Source organism: Bos indicus, chromosome 2 (genome assembly GCF_029378745.1).
Source record: "Bos indicus isolate NIAB-ARS_2022 breed Sahiwal x Tharparkar chromosome 2, NIAB-ARS_B.indTharparkar_mat_pri_1.0, whole genome shotgun sequence".
NCBI lineage: Eukaryota > Metazoa > Chordata > Mammalia > Artiodactyla > Bovidae > Bos > Bos indicus.
Genome location: NC_091761.1, coordinates 54570322 through 54591198, shown reverse-complemented (window position 1 = coordinate 54591198; position 20877 = coordinate 54570322). Strand labels below are relative to the sequence as shown.

General features: G+C 36.7%; 1 protein-coding gene across 1 annotated transcript in view; it reads right to left on the bottom strand.

Moving 5' to 3' along the window:
- LRP1B (LDL receptor related protein 1B) overlaps positions 1-14915 on the bottom strand; it is a 2167013-nt gene extending 2152098 nt beyond the window's left edge. The window contains exon 1 of the mRNA XM_070768349.1: positions 14066-14915. Within this exon, the coding sequence (XP_070624450.1) occupies positions 14066-14249 (184 nt within the window). The 5' untranslated portion in view covers positions 14250-14915. The remainder of the gene's footprint in view (positions 1-14065) is intronic.
- Positions 14916-20877: the final 5962 nt, after the last annotated feature.

Genomic DNA, 20877 nt, shown 5'->3' with positions numbered 1-20877 from the left:
TATAAATAAGTAACAAATCAGAAAGAAGGGACACTTTTCTTGCAGAACAATTCTAAGTAATAATCTTAGAAAGAATGAGGAAAATGTCACTCCCCTCCTACAAATGAGTGTGGTTAACATCACCAATAATTAAACAAATTAATATGTATAGTACACTAAGGAGGCTATATTTCTTGTGAGGCTATATTTCTTGTCAATAATGCATAACCAGGAGAAACTATCAGGCAAACCCAAATTGTGAAACATTCTATAAAAAAAATAACCAGGATTCTTCAAATGAGTTTAAGAGATGGAAGTAAACTAATGACAGAGATTGTCATGGATTGAAGGTCTAAGGCAATATGACAATTTAATGTAAATTTGAATCCTAGATTGGCTCCTGAGATATAATCAGGTCATTAGCAAACAAATTGGTAAAATCTAGAAAAAGTCTTTGGTTAATAATGAATAGCATGGATGTTAAGTCTGTTTTGATAACTCTATCACAGTTATACAATATGTTAACATCAGGGAAATCCAAGGAAAAGATAAATGAGAACTCCCTGTACTAGTTGTCTATATTTTCTGTAAGTCTAAAATTATTTCAAAGTAAAAAGTTTTGAAAAATGCTTTAAAAAACTAATCCAAATAAGCAGTTGGATATACGATTGCCTATGTGAACACTGGTAGGAAATCTAGAGATGTTGTGCAGCAATAGAGCACACAGTCGGCTCTTGTTAGGTCACAGCTTTCCTGAGGAAACAGAAGATGAAACACAAACCTAAATGTGATCGCATTTGTGTCTCAGCGTGAGAATTTGTCTACTCATCAGGACCATTCCTCTGCCGTATTCACTTCACTCTATTTTTTTCTCCCTTTTGATCTTTTTTCTCTTCTACATTTCAATAATGATCCATGTGTAGTGTGTGGCATAGCAATTTTGTTTTCACCATGTGGCTGTTACTTATCAGGTAGAATATTTTCCATGAAGCCCCTGGGGTTATGAGACAGAAATCATCCTCATAGCATCCCCTCGTCATTATTAAGAGGGTTTTGTTTCTTAGACAACTTTCCATGGCATGTTCCCTCCTAAGTCACAACCGACTCTAATATTACTAACCTCTAAAGTCTCATTAAGAGTTTTCTCTGTGCTCAATTTTCTCCCCAGATTCTACCTTTATGTTTCATAGGGGAGAGGAAGTTGTCAAGGCAGAGATACTGGACACTGTTGAAATTAATCTTTAGTATCCTTCTTCCCTTAGCCATGAGCTGAAACAATAACGCATTACAAATTTCAAGGCATTACACTCAGCTCTCTAGAGCCACCTTTTGTCTGTAAAGCACCAAGTAAATTGTCTATTCATTGTGATCCAGTCTAACCTTCTGTTGATATCTGCAACTCAGGGGTTCCATAGTGGGTCACAGCTGTCAGTCTGGCTCTTAATCTATCAGCTGATGCTTTTTGACCCCCACAATGTTATTTCTTTCTTTCTTTTTAATCTTGAGGGACAATATTTAAATCATAGGGAATTATGCATGAAAATCAAAACTCCTGGTCTCTCCTGAATTTCTAAAGGTTGGACAATCCTCTGCCCACATTCACAGGACAGCCCACAATCTGCTGCAGTATCAGCTACCCCTTGGAAAAGGTGGGTGTTCCCTAATTTACATGTCGCCAGGGCACCTCTGACCAGACTTGGCTGTATGCGTTTTTGTTTGTAAAACCTGCCCTATATATTGCCCTTTAATTAATAAAGGTTAGTCAAATATGTCTGAGTGCCTTCACTTAACATGATGAGCAAAGAAAACAAAGCAGTCTTTTCTCTGAGTCTAGGAATCTCAGAAGCCAGTCAACCTGTTTCCTTTGGTGAAACTACAGAGGAAATGCTGCCTATCCTTTTCTCTGGCTTGCGTGAGAGGTGCTGGGGAGAACTGCTGCTTCAGGTTCCTTTGTATGATTTCCTGTGTTTTAAAGAAATGTGATTGCTTTTACTGTATACTAAGTTCAACTCTTACTTACACAGTGACTCTCAAGCAGGAGTTTGCAAAGCTATGATAGAGCCATTACTGTTTTACTTCACACGGAAGGGTTTTCCTAATCCTCTTTGGCATTCATCTCTAAACCTTGGTGAACTCAAGCAGCTTCAATAACTGAAAGTTTATTTTTGATTTAAGTGATTTTCTTTCTACTGGTAGATTTTTCAGGTGTCTCATCAGCTTAACTGTTATCTGAATAAGCTTTGTTTATTTTCCTTGGCTCTTTATAGCACGTTGAAGTCTGTTCCAAGGGGTCACAACATGTCCTGCCCAAATGCCTTTTATTCTGAGTATGCAATCAATACTTTTTTTTTGCTTTATCTAAAATATAAATAACCCCCTTATACTCATTTTGAACCTTTTCCCAAAGTACTTTCCTTATGGAAAAAAAAAAAAAAAAAGCTGTTTAGCAGACCTCTGTGTGATGTGAGCAGAGTTCTAGTCAAGGAGCATAAATCATGCCTCATACTCACTAATATACAAGTAACCCTTCCCCTTCCTGCTGTTTTCAATTACTCCGATTAATTTATTTCCAAACTTTTGGCACCCCTCTGCTAGAGTACACAGCAAACAAATTTACAGTGGGTCCCAAATTAAATATTAATGCAAAATCTCCCAGCCTCAATTCCATTTGGTTCAGGCACTCTAAAATTTAATAAAATGTTGGTATTTATCTCATACTTAACTTATTCCTATGCATAGTGTTGATTTTGTACTGAAATCTTGGAGCCAAATTATTAAAGGGGCTTTTGACAATGTGCATGAAAAATGAACTAAAGTTAAAGTCACATACAAATTAGATTTCTGCACAGGCATCTAGCAAATGTCTACTAAACCTCCAGGTAAGCTCTTTACACAACAAATAAATTGGTTGGGATTTTGGCTTCAATATCTTATTTAAGCATTTCTGAAATTATAAATGCCTAAGCTCTGGATCTTTTTTTATTTTAACCTAATGTGTGTTTAGTACACATCTTCTCTTCTTAATCTTAAGGCATACCATATTTGAAAATTAAGAAAGCAGTTATCTTTTTAAATTAGTTGTAATGGTCATGTAGCATTTCCAAGGCAATCTCTCAGGTTGGAGTGAAGTATGTCCTCTATAATGCTGCCGTTCACTATATAAACTAAATAGTGTCTACAAGGGCTGATTATCTCAAGTTGATTTTATTGGTTAATAGATGGCCTATACAGCTTAAAAAGAAACTCAGTGAAAATATTTGGGGCTAAGCTTATACTTTGGAATGCAGACTTGAAAATTAAGTTTTAAAACTAAAGTTTGATTTCTTCTCAAGGTAGATAACAAAAAAGAGATCCAAAAAAAAAAAAAAAAACAAGAGCAATGAAAAAAAAAAAAAAATCAATGGAACAAAATCTTGAAACAATCTTCTAATAACTAAGACCTAAAATGGCTTATTCAGCTTAATATTAACAGTTCAGTTTAGTCGCTCAGTCATGTCCAGCTCTTTGCAACCCCATGAATCTCAGCTCACCAGGCCTCCCTGTCCATCACCAACTCCAGGAGTTCACTCAAACTCATGTCCATTGACTCGGTGATAACATCCAGACATCTCATCCTCTGTCGTCCCCTTCTTCTCCTACCCCCAATCCCTCCCAGCAACAGAGTCTTTTCCAATGAGTCAACTCTTTGCATGAGGTGACCAAAGTATTAGAGTTTATGGATAAGAGTTTATGACCTAATGGTTATTCCTCTTGGTCAGTCAGCACCCTTGGATGATTCCTTTGTACTTATCCACACACATTCACTGAATAAATGTTGTAGTTCCTAATAAAAAAGTTATTTTTTTTTCTTTTTCATCAGTTTCAAAAAAAGTCTCTTTCCTTGTTCTTTTTTCTCCTCTCACTCCCTCTTCCCTTTTTAGCTCCAACAAGAACTCAATAAACCCAAATGGGTTTGTTTTGTAGCTATAAGAATAACTTCCCTGAAAATCCAAAGATGTACAATTACTAGTGTTTTTATTGCTTATTCTGGTTTATGTCGTTTACTCATGTCTGCCTCCAGTCTACAAATCACACTGAAATAGGTACATAGTAGGAACTACAACATTTATTCAGTGAGTGTGTGTGGATAAGTACAAAAGAATCATCCAAGGGTGCTGACTGACCAAGAGGAATAACCATTAGGTCATAAACTCTTATCCAGTAGGTCCCCCACCACTTTTCAACACCCCTTTCCCTTCCAAAGTTTTCTTGGCACTTCCATGGAGGGTAATGAATATAGCCAATAGCAATTCCCTTAAAATTTCATCCCATTAATCAAATATTCGTAAGTGGGAATGGTGACTGTCAGCACAAATTCTTCTCAATTGTATCAAGGACTTGGGGTAATGGAAAAGGAATTCTTCCTTGAAAATACTGAGAATTTCCTCAAGAAAAAAAAAATCACATGAGTCTACACTTAAGCCAATGCCCCTTCCTTCTGCTGTTGTGATAGTTTATACTTTTAGAAATAACTAAACAGTTGCTGCCACATTTACCAATGCCCGGCATATTACTAAGTATATTATTTTAACTAAACTCCCAAAGAATACTATGAGTTATTCTACTAATTCCATATTACAGACATGGTATGGGGAAATATGTGTAATAGGGAAGATGGTAGTAATAATTCTGAAATATAGGGGAAAAGACAAGCAATATTGCCCGGTCTACATGTGACCATTACATGCCATGACACATTTCATACGAATCAATAAGCGGTGGTATAAAACAAAATGCTTTCTTTTCTAAATAACCTAGAATGTTAACTTTTACCTCCCAAGATGATAATTTAAGGCTTATTTCATGCCTTATCCTTCTGATCTATTGAAAGGTTCTGCATTCATTGTTATAGAAAATCTTCCTAAAGATGAGTCACTCTTCTATCTCATCCTCATCTACAATGCTACCCTGTTGTTTAAGCCGCCATCTCTCCTGAGCAGTTATAATAATCCTTTAACTGTATTTACTGGGTCTCTTGTCCTTTTTTATTCAGTAGCAAGCATGATCTCATAAATAAAGTTGTGTCCTATCACCTCCGATTAAACATTCAATTGCAGCCTATTATAATGAGAGCAAAACCCAAGTGCCCCACTCTGATCTGCATAATCCTCCTGACCTACTCATAAATGCCCCTTTCCCCATTCTTCATCTCTTTGAAACACACAAAGTGAAATTTAGGCACATAGACCTTCTTCCTTTCTCTAAAATGCCAAAATCATGACTTCTTCTCAAGGGTTTACATGCAAAGTTCCTCCCTCAGAACCACACATAGTTTGTTCCTTCACATCACTTTTATCTCAGCAAATATGTTATCCTTCACAAAAACGTCTGGATTACAACCAATCCCCAGAGCACCTCTCTTGAATACATTTTGCTTTCTACTTAGCACAAAATATTATGTATTAACTTATGTGTCAGTTTATTGTCTGTCTCTTCCCACACTAAAATTTTTATAAGCTAAAATGTAAGTTCAGACAGACCAGTTACATTGTCTAACTTGCTCACCTGCTTCTTTCCCAACCTCCAGAACAACTCCCAGCAGATCTCTGCTCAAATCTGTTGAATGGATGGATAAATAAAGGAATGACCACCAACCACATGAGTTGCTTCAGGGATCATATGATTTCAGGAGGAAAAAATAGAAAAAAATTAAAGTGCCCTTACAACACAATGGATTTCTTCTGCTCTTAGCAATTTACATTAAGTTAATGGTATAATTAATGAAATAATGAGTATGTATCTAATGAGACACCAATGTGTGAGATGTTTACACATATGCTGTCTTCCTTGCATTCATGGAAGGTATGAGAGACACTACCAGGTCTCTCTTTTCAGAGTTAGTTGGAAAAGTTTTCTGTAAAACTTTAACAGTGTTTCACAGGCACTCAGATTAAAATACATACAAAATAAAAACTGTCATGCTTTTCATAACCTTATGATCTCCCAGCAATGAAGCAAGCAAGGGGAATGGGGAAAAGTCCTAAGATTTTGGTTAATTCTACTTATTTTTAATGTTGGTCAATGTTGGATAAAGTCACTATCATTTCCCCTAAGTAAGATTTGTACACCACGAGTATAACAGGCCATCAGCATGCTGCTGATGAACTGCTAGCCCTTTTGTTAGAATGACAGTGATACAAGGACTCAGCAAAAGGGCCTGAATTCTGGTTAGCAATTCTACCTATAAATCTTAGTTCTTTTTTAATGGAAGTCTCATAAATACGGATGTCCAGTAGACATAATCTGTAATAGTTTCACCTGACAAGGCAAAAATCTCACCCATGAGCTGGCATCATTATCACTGTACTTTCAGAGCTTAATTATGAGAAAAATGCCTTAAAAATTAATAGAGTTGAATAAAGTGGAATATTTTAATAAAGCATAATTTTTATTTTAGCATGGTCATACCAATAAAATATATAATTAACAATTTTAGAAAATGCACACAAGGTCTTAGATTATCTATTTAAAAACCAAAATCTTTGTAAATCTCAAAATTTTATAGTTTAGCAAATTTTAGCAAATTATATTTTAGCAAATGTTTGAGTAGTTCCTTACTGCCTGTTACCTGATCTGTGCAGATTGAAGCTTCAAAAAATTCTTACTGCCAAGGCTTTCTCTCTTAGCATCTTTGTCCTTCCTTTCCTTATACATCCTAATTTCTAAGGAAAACAATCATTCTAAACTCATTTCTGTCGATCAGCCTTATTCGACCGTTTTTCTTTTTCACAAATATCTTAAAATATCCCAGAAACACCCAAAGCAAGCAACGAGAACCAGAAGTTTTAGCTCTCTTCTTCTCCATCCCTCTGTATCTTTAGTTTTCTTTTCTCATTTTAAGAAGAAAGAGCTAAGATGAGCAAATGGTCATTAAAGAAAAACTCAGCAGTAAAAAAATTCTTAAGGAATCGTATTCATAATTCTAAAGCCATTTTGGAAGTCTTGAAGGATGTCAATGCAATGGGGAAAAGTTAGGAAGGAATGTCCTATTGATTGCAAGAATAAAACAAGAGACGGTTTGTGGTACCTTGATCTTACCTAAAGAAGAAATGTATTCTTTCGACTAAAATGAGGTCATGTTTCAACAATACCTGTCTTTGGTCTGAAGGCTAAGCCAGCCAGGACAATGAGGTGCGTGCATTTCAGGAAGAGATGTCTGACTGTTAATAAGAATGCATTGTGAGATAAAATGGGATCTTAGCATGGCAACCCACTCTATCTTCTTCAAGATTTTTTTTTCTTGCTTAAAAAAGTTAGAAAGAATCATATATGAAAAGATACTTTCCAACTTGTCTTGTATAAAGGGCATAGTTACAATATTATTCACATGTAAATGGAAAACTTTTATACAGTCATGGCTATATTCAAACTTTTTCTGAGAAAAAATAAGATTAAACAGATATGACTATATAAACTGAAATTATTTTTCATTGTTCCTATAGGTAAAGAAACCTTTTACAAGTGTTTTTTATTTACAACTACTTTGGAATATATGAGAAATTCCAAATGTAGATAATATATCCTTATTCAACAAATGAGAGTGGCAGAGTTATTGAAGAATGTTAAGTGACACCATCGTTACCAACTAAAGCATTAGCCTTTTCCCCTGATGATAATTAAAAGAACCTGACCTACCTGCAAATCAGCAACAAATGAGTGGGTGCATTTATTTAATCAAACCATTACATTTTTTTAACCACAACTGGACATATAATTGCAGACTAAAACAAAGTTAATGTGACTGTGTGAGAAAGTTATTTTGGTCATATTTAAAAGCACACTAAACACTGTTGTCCACTTTATCACTGTAATGATTTCCATTTTATATTCTATATTGAGAGTCTTGACTTTGAAATATATTTTATTTTTAAAATTATTTTGAAAAAATAACTCAATAAACAAGGCCAATAAAGAAGAATAAGAACTTTCAAACCAATTTTCAATAAAGTAGCATTTGTCTCTACAGGAATAAATTCAGAGCATGTATTTATTAATATCCTGCTGCTGCTGCTGCTGCTAAGTCCCTTCAGTCATGTCTGACTCTGTGTGACCCCATAGATGGCACCCCACCAGGCTCCCCAATCCCTGGGATTCTCCAGGCAAGAACACTGGAGTGGGTTGCCATTTCCTTCTCCAATGCATGAAAGTGAAAAATGAAAGTGAAGTCGTTCAGTCGTGTCCGACTCTTCGCGACCCCATGGACTGCAGCCCACCAGGCTCTTCCGTCCATGGGATTTTCCAGGCGAGAGTACTGAAGTGGGGTGCCATCGCCTTCTCCATTAATATCCTAATGCTGCTTTAAACTCTTATGCTACCCCATGATATAAATAAATAATTACTACCAAACATAATGAATTTGCCTATTACGAACTGCACAACAGCAAAGGTACATTTGATTTACTCTACAAAGCATAGATAGGAAGTATCATGTATAAGTCTTTTAGGGAAATACATTGTTGTTTTCCATAAAATTTAATTTTAAGCTTTTATGCAAGATCAATTTTACTATTTTACCAGGACTGGCTACTATCTAGTAGTTTGATGCTCATTTAGTTCCTAGGCAATTCAACCAATTTGTTTAGTCAGAAAGCTCAGTCAAAATAATTGAGCTTGTATAGAGACAGACTAAATCAATAGAATGGAAAGAGAGAAAGAAACTATATTTTGGTATCACTGAATTCAAAACAGAGCAATAAATAATATATACTTTCTAACTTAGCCTTGTAATTATGCTGGGGGGCTGGGAAGGAAGGCTACCAAATCATTTATGAGGAGAAAATACAGATTTAAAAGTGTGAAGGCAGCTTATAGCAGAAAAACTTCTAACAGAAAAAAGCATATAAATTTTGAAGGTCTAAACTTACTTGTTCGGATGTGTTGCAAAATCTTCTGAAGACTTCATTCCCTCTTCTAAAATATAGTGTTCAGATGTAGTTGGAGAGATTAATATTTATTCAAATGAGATCACACACAATAGTGAGACAGTGAATACATATTATTGCAAGCGCAATACTCTTCAAAAGCATGTAGATTAAAGATATTCATTTGCACATATATGAACTAGTACAAAAATAACTTAAACTCTAATATTTAGAGATATTTCCAAGATTTTGTATTTGAATTTTAAATAATGGAACTTTTTTTTTCCAAGCAACTAATAAATGCTAACTATCTCCTAAAAGAAAACAAATGTAGAATGCCCCTAAGACTTGTAGATTGTTAGATTTGTGACTGCTATGTTGCAACTTCATTCTTATGCCTCTTTTTCAATGGGTTGTTATACAGGTGAAATTTGGAGAATAACAATCCGTGTGAAGATGGAAAGCAACTCCACGGAAGAGCATTGCTTGACTGGTTACAATTATTCTGCCTTTGCTGTCCCACCAGAAAAAAAAAAAAAATTGTGGTCTCTATGTATCAAGGTAGGTTTGAGTTATTATTTTTCAATTAAATATAAAGATCTAGATTTCTTCAGAGACTATAAAGAAGGTTTTTTGAAGTAATCAGAGTAAACATAACTCTATCCTGATATAGGTTCGGTCCAGGATATATTCTTGCTAACTCACTATGAAACTAGTCAATATTTTGCTCAACTTTCTTTAGAAGTACAGTTACTAAATACATTGTTTTAAATTATACACGTTGAGTGCATCATAATTATAGCCATTTCAAAGGCAAATACATTTTGACATTTATTTCCTCAACTGTCAGATTCTGTTACAACAAATTACGTATTAAATGGAAATTCACTCATTAGAATACTGCATGTTAGGAGTTGAAAAATAACTCAAAGTACTTTCATTTCATAACGTTTTTAAGGAGGTGATCATCACAAAACTAGACATATATTGTCTGAAAATTTTCTAAAAAGTAAAAGTTTCACTTAAAAATCTATCTCCAATTTCCAGGCCAAAGTGGTGTTTTTATAGGTTCTGGGCACCAAGGCAGTCCTTTCAAAGAAGTTATCTTCTTTGAAGAAGATCTATCTATATAGCAGGTGGGTTTTACTTACTGCTAAATTAATTTAACTAATGACATCATGTTGGGACAATCGTGATTAACTTTAAGTATTAATTCTACTTTCTTTGAATGTATCCATCTAGAATGAAGAAAAGTGTTTCCTTTGTACAAGAACTGTTTTGACAGAGAGCCTCAGAAGATAGAGAAATGTATCAATACATCTGCCTGGTACCTTTTACTACACAGAATCTCTTCAACTAGGAAGAAATTGAAGAAAGAGGTTATATTTCATAGAAGATGTGAAAATTAAAAGAAGAATCATGGGGAAAAAAACATAGAATGGAGGGAAGACACAGAAATCCCTCATCATTGTAATTTTGATAAAGATTAAATCATGTTAAGTCCAGGTGACTCTAAATGGCGCCTACCTTAATGATACACACTCGGCTCTGAAAAGAGATTGACAAGACAAGTAGAAAGAAACTAATGTCCTAGATCCCATGCACTTGGAAACTAAAAATCTCTGCAAGACTCTACCGTGAATAATAAGTAGCATTTACAAATAAGTCTCATTTTAAAGAATATATCAACTATATCCCTCACCCACCACCCTTTCTAAAAATATTTCTTTCACATTCACTTAAACAAATCACTTCCATGTAACAATCCTAGCACAGTTAAAACATTTAAGTTTTCTGCAGTATTCTCTTCATTCTTCAGATTTAGTTATATCCAGCCTCACATTGATGGAAGTTTCTTTATTTGTATACTGTAAACATTTCCATAGGATATTTATTATGATATCAGTGGACAACATTTACCTTAAGAAATTATTTTGTCAAAAGATACTTTAATCTCTTCTTTTAGGAAGATTAATCTGGATTCAGCCTCTTCCTGAAAGTATTCGGAATTCTCCCCTCTGCCCTCTTTCTTTCCTTCCCTTATTCGGTTTTCTGCAATTTACATACTTTCTTCTTTCAACACACTGAAAATTTTCTTTATTTTTTTATTGCTTCCTGTCCTTTGTAACATTTTCAGTTTGAGCTTGAGAGAGAGACAGGAATACTCAAAGATTATGGAGACCTCTTAAAAACAAAACTTTAACTTTTCTGGAATATAAAGAGACACGGCTAGCAGCCCATTCTTCTTTGAGATTAAATTTTTAACATACATGATTGCCAGTTTTAGATGGTTTTATAGACATATACATTTAAATGATTAAATGATTACAGCAGCATGAACTTTAATTATTTGGAAATACGTTTCCACATCTTGCCAGACTCAAGAACATAAAAGAGACTAGCTTTAGTTCTTTCAATCCCTTTTCTTTTCAAAAAATTTGACAATTTAAAATATACTTCCTTTTAAGTCTTAATCCTTATCAAGCAATACTTTGATGTGATATGACATTGCTATATGACACACTGGTTGATTCTAAGTGAACATGATTTATCCTCCAAGTTTTGCTGTTAAGAGTTACAAAGATGTTTCCTTTTTTCAGATGTGATGAAATTAATAAAAACTGACATGTACATCAGCTTAACTCTGTACCAAAATCAATGCAAACTAAAAAAAAAATAAACAATGTAGAATTAAAGGACAAGTGTGTGTGCATAAACTGAATGCAAGCATACAAGTTCAAGTATTTTTCTATTTGAAAAAATACTGAGTTTATACACAAAAGGAAGAGAAATGGAGGAATAGGGTAATGCAACCATCTGGTTCACGCGGCTTAAGAAGCTACCCATTACTTAATATTTATTTGGAGGACCTGGAAGTGTTTTCTCATTTTCTGGCTTGAAGTTAGGTCTTGCACTACAACACACACCTGTGTAATTCACAGGCCTGTTCTGTTCTTCAAGGACAACTGACATAAGCCTGGGCAGAAGGCTTCATCTTATTAACCTCTTTCTTGAGTTTATATTCCCATATCTTCTGTTTCAGCACTTCAGTAAGAGAAGTTTGTCATAATGCAGCAGCACTTTCTTTTCCTCTTTCAACAAGATTGCTCTATCTCTTTTTTCCCCCTTTTTCCAAACGGGACCCACCCTTTTCAATTTTGATAGCCAGCTGTGGCATTTTTAGCTCTTTTACAACAATTTTGAAAGTTGTGTTAAATATGTACAATAGCGGTTAACTGTTGGTCCATAACTATTTTACTTGTATTCTCCAGTATGGCACTTCTTATGCTGGCATGGTGATACAATCAGGCACTATTTCAGTTTTAGGAAAGAGTAACCATCCTTTTCCATATGCCCTGTTTCTGTCTTATATATCTCTCTCCTTATTGGAAGTAAATGGACATCAAATTCTAATCCTTTTATTTAGTTTTCTATCTCAGAAGAAAGTTAAGGGTCTGTATATTTGAAATTCTATCCAGTATTCATTCCAATCATTGTAGCAATGGCCCTATTCCTCATAAACACATACAGAAAAACTGGGAACTTAATTCCAGATGAGGTCAAGTTTCTGGAGAATTGAGACTCACACAGAAAGAGCCCCATAGCAGTATCTGCCAGTGTCATTCTATTTTGCTAGCACACAGGACTGAAAAGCTTCATTCTGTTCATCTGCTCTGGTCCAACTTCAAACATTCTCTCTAAGAAAGGTTGAGAGCTGATTGTTCCAGATCAAAGACATCATCATTTCTAGTCAAAGCTATGTGCTTCCATTTATCAGTATAGTTTTCAACTATTCCAGACCAACTTCAAGGCAAGTTAAGGCAAGTTCAGAAGCTAAGTGGTTAGGTGGCAAAGATATGTTTAAAAGATTATCACTCAGTAAATGTCAGACTTTCTAAAGGAACTCATATTAGTCTCACTACTGGTAAAGGAAATGACATATGTGGGTATGCTATAAAGGGTATAATCTGGTTGTCCAGAGCAGGTGAGTAGAAACACTACAATTCATTTCCCTGTTCTTTCCATTAATGAAGCAACCCTTTTTAGTCATTTCATAATTTGCTACCCATAAACACAGTCACTGAATCTCCCAATGCAACATTCTGCCTATTTGCTTGGCATTGAGATCTGGGTACGTTTTCTATCTTTCTTACTCTTTTTCTCATTAGCCCCCAAACCAAAATATATTAGTCAATACGAACTCATGTTAGGATTTAAAAACAAAAACAAAACAAAACTAGATCTATGATACTTGTGATTTTACTTTAAACAGTTAACCATTTCAATGCCAATGACTCAAATATTGATCTACTTTTTTTTTTTTTTTTTCTTTTTCCACCGGTCTGACTCGTCAAAGATTATGAAACTTGCACAGAGATTCTTGGGTTTCCAGATCAAACTTTACCAAATTCAGGTTTATTATAATGTCCACCTCCTCTCCTTTCTGCTCTGCTCCCCATACCGATTCCCTTTTAAACTTCTATCATTTGTCAGCTGTTTGGAGAAATAGCAAGGGCAAGAAGCCAGCGATGGGTTAGCGTCTCCGGGCACCAAAAGCTGAGCCACAGACATTCGGGAATCAAAAAAGTCAAGTTCAAGCAGGTGCTTATGCCCAGAAGCTCCGCCAAAGCTTCAGATTCTCTATTGATGACCCGAATGAATTTGCCCCAGAAAAGGGCTCCAGAAACCAAAGAGGCTGGAGTCTCCGCTTTCCCCTCTCCCGAGACCTTGGGTGCATTAGGAAAGGAAGTTAACCCAGGAGATAGTTAAGGAAGCACACACTTAACGCGGAGAACCCTGAGCCCGCAAAAGCTCGAAGCCCAGAAAGTGAGCGCGATGGGAAGTCTTGGGAAAGCGAATTCTGATCCCAACATCTGCAGCACTTGGGATGCGCGGGCAGAAGCGCGCAGTCAAGTCCAAACGTTCCCGGGGGGACAAAATCAGGACCGGTAAAGGGCCAAAAGAAAAAGCTGTGGGGGAGCCGAGGACTAGGGTTCCTGGTTCGGAGACACCCCCCACCCCCACCGCACCTCTCACCCCCCACGAGGCCAGCGCACAGTGGCCCACGGTCCCGGGTAGCGGGGCCGCAAGGACTTAAGTTTCGCACTCACTTATATGCAAGCGTCGCCCAGCAGGAAAGCCAAGGAAGACATGGGGCAAGGAGGGGGGAGGGGTTTTCTCCTTACCTCGGTCGGCTCCCATGGTCAGCACCTTGGCGACAGGCAATAATCCCGAGAGAGTGAGTAAGGCGAGGAGAAACTCGGACATCGTGGTCGCCCGGGGAGGAAGCCTGAGCCGGAGACTGCTCGGCGGTATCCTCGGCCCGGCGGCGGCGGCCGCGGCTCGGAGCCCCGAATCGAGCAGCGTCATTTACAAATGTCACTGGAAATTCTTCAGCTCAATGAGCCCAGCCAGTCCGCCTTCTCCTGCCTGGAGCAGGATGTGGAAGGTGTACGGATGCGCGCGCGTGGGGGAGAGAGTGTGTGTGTGAGCGCGAGCGAGCCGCTCGTGTGTCTTGACTTTTCAATGCAGAGTACGTCTGATCTTACATCACGCAAAGAGGGGTAGTGAGAGATGCCAGCGGAGGGGAATTCACTGATTAATCACCGAATCCACCACGTACCCCTCCATCGTCCACATAAATCACATCTATTACTTGGTAAGAGGCATTTAACACAACAGGAAAATACCACCGCGAACTGAGAGCACCACAAATCACAATTATTTCAGTCTCCTTGAAGGGAAAGTAACTCCAAGCTGGGTCTGTAGGGATTTGGGTCTTTCGAGAAGGAGGGAGGGAGACTTCTGCATTGGGCTGAGCCAGCCAGAAGCCTAGGAAGCTCCGCGTTTAACAGCCAGTTCGGAATTAGCAGCCACCAGAGCTGAGATAGATGCTTCTCTAGGCAAAGCACATTTGATCCCTTTGCTCCCTGGAAGCTTCCTTCCTCCGAAGGAACGACGAGCCGAGTAACTGGGCTTCTTTTAGGGAAATGGTTCCCTACGCTTGCCACAAAAATTGCAATGCTTTTTGAATTGCACCTTTAACTTTTATGTTTAGTAGTACCTGGGGACAAAGATGAAAATTTAGTGATTCAGCAGAAACAAAAACAAAACAAACCCCCAATGTCATCACCCGTTGCATAAGAAGGGAAGGTGGATGGAAAGAGACCCCCTAAGTAGGGAACCATAAAGCAAAAACTCGGCAGTTTTATTGTGTAGATTTCTCTCTTTAAAAGCGTTCCTTGAACCATTTTGAACTTTTGCTGCATTATTTTTTTTTCTTTTTTTCTACACAGTACAGTGGTAGTATTAAGAACTTTCTCAAACTGAGGTATTAAAATGAATCTGCGATTTAAAAAAAAGTTGTTTGCTTAAGTATTTTAAATATGATCTTTCAACTGCCTAAAATTCTAGTCACTCAAAAAATGCTAAATTAAAACTCAGAAATCTTAATAGTTGAAGACTTACTTTTTTCCCCTTGTAACATCAGTAATTCTTGCCTGAAGAGAAAATGTTAAAAATGTTTTGTGTCTAATGTTTAAACACCTGAAATTGGTGTAAAGGAAAAACTGGTGTAAAGGAACGCACAAAACTAAGAAATAGGATGACAGAAAAGGAAAGATGTTTTAAATAGGCTTTCAGTTTACCAAGTGAAACTTAATTTAAATGAATGTTAGCACAATAAACTAGCTTCTTATGAGAGTAAAATTATCTAGAAATATCTTCAGATGCTCCTTAGAAACCATTAAAATTAGACTGGGTCAAAGATCACAGGTGACCATGAGAGATATTGCCACTTAGTCTGTGATTATAAAATATGTTCTTTAGATCAATTTTGCCATATTTTATGTATTAAAGTTTATTTCCCCCTATAAGTTGACTCATTTCATGCCTAAAAGATAACTCTTTCCACATTTAAAATTTTATGATTTTTTTTTCTTTTAAAGTTGTTATATAATTTCACCTAGTCATTTTTATTGTTTCATATAGGAAACAAAGAGGTTTTCCTATTTCACTTCATACAAAAATTCATAAACTTTGGAATAAGTGGCAGAGTTCAAAGAATATTTGCAAAGGGGAAGAAGGGTATATTTTGAATGATGCTCACAATAATAGATATTTCTTCTCAAGTGTCCACAGACCTCTGCATTCTGCAAAATATTCTTTCATTGAAACAAAGTAGGTGTCTTTTTTTGACAAGAGCCCATTCAGTTAACTAGGAGGTCAGCTATTAGGAAATCCATATGCACTTAAGTTTTGGCAATAAAACAAGGAGAGCTCAAAAAACAAGCTAAGGATGTTAAAATTCTTCCTCTTCTATACTATTACTACCTATTACCTGCCCCCACCCCCCATCTCAAAAACTGCAAGGTAGAGAAGAGTAGCCAGGAACACAATCAACCAAAGACTCTTACCATGTACCAAAGTGCTGTGACTGAAAATCAATGGCTCATTCACTTCTGCAGAAGTATATGTAGCAGCCCTGGATTCCACTGATAGCTATTTAAAGGGGAAAGTTATGAAAGGTAAACATTCTAACTTATATTCTCAGTATGTTACACTTTTAATTTGTAATGCCTCCTAATAGTAATGTATTAGGTGAATTAGGCAGAATAAAAACCAGGTGATCTCTTTTAGATACACTGGTCGACTTTTTAACTGTCCTGAATGGAAGAAAATCAAGGATGCTTTGTCCACACATTGTGACCAGTATAATAATGCAACATAGAATTTATTTTTAGTAATCAACAATCAAATCATCATGTGTGAATGACACATGACTCAAAATAATGGTGTAAAACAGCAGTGGCAATTATGGAAGTTTACTAACATATAGGCTGGCATACCAATAAAAGATGGTTACATTTAACATCAATTGTGAATGAGCCTCAATTTTATCTTTAAGATAAAATTTGGGACTTAAGAATGCAAATAGGTATTATTAACAAAAATGTAAATGGTATAAAAAAGGCTCCACAGCAGTCTGGTGGAAGTATGTAGCAGTGGTCAAGTGGACACAACATGTACATTGAAATGCATGTCAAGCAGAGTTTTAAGACAAAAGTTATAATAAGGACATAGGTTCATACCACAAAGCCATAATAATATATAACAGAGTAAATATTAACAGCAGCACATTTGCTCCAAAACTGACTTAAGGCCAGTGTCAAATAAAATAAAATTGTTCTGTACACAGATCATTTGTATACTGGGGTTCATCTTCCAAATACATATTGAAAATGAACAATTAATCAAAGAGCTTTTATGAGCATCAGTGAGGTTGACAAAGGTCCAGGCCAAATTTGAGTTTTGGAAATAAAAATTTACTTCTAGATTTTGAATGACTATCCAGTTATAATGAATTATAAGTAAAAGAGAAAACATAATTTCTTATGAAATATTTTATTTCCCATCAAATATACTTTAATGAAAAAGGAATTAATACAGTATACTATTAGTGAAGTGAGAATAGTTAAGAGTTACTGTTCAGACTCTGTTCCTATGGCCCATTATAATTTCTTCATTCTAATCAGGGTTATTAACACTGACAAGTTAAATAAATTAATTCATCAAACTATACAATGTTATGAAATCTCTCATTGAGATAAATTAAACAAGGTAGAACCAATCATTCTTACTTTCTGGTTTAAAACAACACACGAATATAAATTATCAGTGAGTGGTAGTCTTATACTTTCCAATTAGAGCCATGTTTTGGGTACATGTGATCAAACATCAGACTTCATTTATGCTAACTTCATTATTTTCTTAGCACTGTTGAGCCTTTTGCACAGATAGTAGTGCTTTGTGCTACTGTTATAACTTAACACACCTGAAAAGCCAAGTTAGGCGGAGAACTTGTGTCTCCTTACAAACCTAGAATGAGTCTGTCTCCTGGAAGTGATGTGTGTGAGGGAGACTTGGCCTGAAAGTCGGGTTGCTAAGGATTCTGTAGCTATCATTCCAAGGGCTGCTAGAATTCTTACTCTGCCTTTCCACACAGAAAAGTTGCCAGGCAGCAGCAGACGCAGGATGAGAAGGAAAAGGAAGCGGGTGGTGGTTGAGAGACTGAGAATTGTTAAAGAAATATTATCAGTAATTTAGAATGGAAACAGAGTTACACTGGACAAAGTCACTAAGAAGGCAAAAAACCTTTGGATTGATTTCATTTCTCCAACTGTAGCATTTCAATGCATATCACATTTTTAACTGCTTTCCTTCACAAGTGTGCTGTGTTTGGTAGCATGCAGTTTCAGGTAGGACATGGGGATTGAGCTGAGATTAACACGAGTTCAGTGCAACTTTAATTCCAATATTTGCAAAGTATTAGGAGGTATGTACACCTGTGAAGAAAATGAAGGGCGACATAATGAAATATCTAATTAAACCTGGAAAGTAAAAATATTTCTAGGCACATTGTTTTTCTCTTTTTATATATCTGGACATCTCTCTACTATCATGATCTGTAAATACACAAGATATACATATTGCAGTGAAAAACAATTATAATTTTCAACAGATAAATAATAAAAGGTCATACAACTTTGATTGTTTTACATTTTATCTCTTGTTTGAAAAGCTTTTGACTGTAGGAAGGAAAGGATCTTTACTGATTTAGCCATCCTCATTAGACAACAACTGACTTCCATAATAATAATATAGACTTGAGAGACAAATTTTATTCTGCTTTTTGGATACCTCATCAGAAGGCTTCCATCATAACTCAGTTGGTAAAGAATCTGCCTTTAATGCAGGAGACCTGGGTTAGATCCCTGGGTTGGAGACCTGGGTTAGATCCCTGGGTCGGGAAGATCTCCAGGAGCAGGAAATGTCAACCCACTCCAATATTCATGCCTGGAGAATCCCATGCTCAGAGGAGCCTGGCAGGTTACAGTCCATGAGGTCCCAAGAGTTGGATAAGACTTAACAACTAGACTGTCAGAAGGCACAATCAGCAGTAACACAGTCCATGTGTGTTTTAAGCGGGGGAGGAGTTGGAATACAGAAACACCCAAAACTCATCAAATCCTTGTCATTCTACTCTCAAGGAAGTAGCCCTTGAATTTCAAGTCAGTTGCTGATTGTAAAGCTTGTTGCTGTCAGTGCTTTTTAACCTGAACATACTTGTGGTCAAGATGATCTCCTATTTCTAGCTACTAGAACAGAATATGTGTTTACTGCTGGGGATTGGTTGTTGGTGGTCCACAGTCAGGATACACTTTGTCTGAATGAGCTTTTGAGGATACTGATCTCTGTCCTTTTGGCCATCATCTTTCTATTCTTTAATTTTAGTTAGAAACTCTTACTTAGGTTGTTGAAACTGGAAGGAACATGTAATTTATCTCTTTCAATTTACCACATTTTATAAATAAAAAAAATTACAAAGTAAAGGTGACTACTTTGTGGTCACATACTTTATTAATGTCAGAAACAGCCCTTGAATGAAGTTTCCTGATAGTTTCCTATATTATATAGGGGATTTCATTGACATTATTATTTTTTTAAACTGGAGTATAATTGCTTTACAATGTTGTATGACTGTCTGCTGTACAACAAACTGAATCAGCTTAAATATACATATGTCCTCTTCCTCTTAGACCTCCCTCCCACCTCCCCCTCATGCCACCCCTCTAGGCCATGGCAGAACACCAAGTTGAGCTCCCTGTGCTATACCACAGGTTCCCACTTGCTATTTCACACATGGTAGTGTATTAATATGTAATCTCCAATTCATCCCACCCTCCCTTTCCCCCACTCTGTCTACGCATCTGTTCTTAACATCTATGTCTTTATCCCTGCCCTGAAACTAGATTTTTTCCCTAGGGGGAGCCTGGTGGGCTGCCATCTATGGGGTCGCACAGAGTCGGACACGACTGAAGCGACTTAGCAGCAGCAGCAGCAGCAGCAGCAGCAAGGAGTTGCAGCCCAAGGAGTTTGAGTTCATTCATTCACTTAATAGCTATATACTATGTAACAGCCTCTGCACTCAGCACCTGCAAATGGCTGTGAAGAAAATAGCTATGGTTCTTGAACTAGGAGATTTATCTATATCAAAGGTCATTTCTGTGCTGTGGGCTCTGATCAGGCCACCAGATAGCTATTCTCTTGCTCTCTGAATATCCCCTGCTCAACCTGCTTCACCTACAGCCTACTCACATGACTTACCTTTCTACATACTAGTCTGCACCCCAGCTAGTGGCTGCTCTAATCTTTAGATCATAATATCCTCACCATGATAGCTTTTCAAAGGGCAGTGAGAAAGTACCCTCTGCCAGTTTCCCTGGTAACCTATGAGTCAACATGACTGTTGACTGGTATACCCTATAACTGGTAACCTCCTCCTCCCTGTAAGAGCAAAGTGCAACATACCAGGGATTCTGCTTCAGATTGTACAAGCCCCCATCCTTGAAACAGTTGATATCTCTGTTGCTGACTTGGAGTTCTTTCTTTAGTCTTAAAGCTGGGCAAGTACAGGCCTTGTAGGCCTTGTAGACAGTGCAGCCCAGCTGCCTTTCTCCAGGATCTTGAAGGATGCTGTTGTGAACAACAGGTATGGCACATCAAGTCTACTGCCAAGATCATCCAATAAAATCAGGGCTGCATCTTTCTTAGAAAATATATTTACAGATAAACCTTTATAAAGAAACTGGAGCCCTCTATTAGAATTGGGCTCTGAATAAGAAATCACAAAATATATATTCATATCTGAGTGTTGGTACAGACATTTACTCAATCAGTACAGTGTCCCTCTTTTGATCTAGAACCTGGGGGAAATTTCAGAAATGTTTAGAAGTCAAAACATCTAGAATTTTTGTCAGCGATAACATACAAATTAATCAGAGTCAGGGGATTTTGTTGTGAGGTGGATTCATAAAGAATCAGAGGACAAAAAGGGAACTTGGAAAAGTCTGGTTCAACTTCTGTTCACTTATTTGTTTTTATTATAGTTATTGTTTGGAATTTTTTCAGGTGTTTTATTCACTGTAGCATTTTCTTA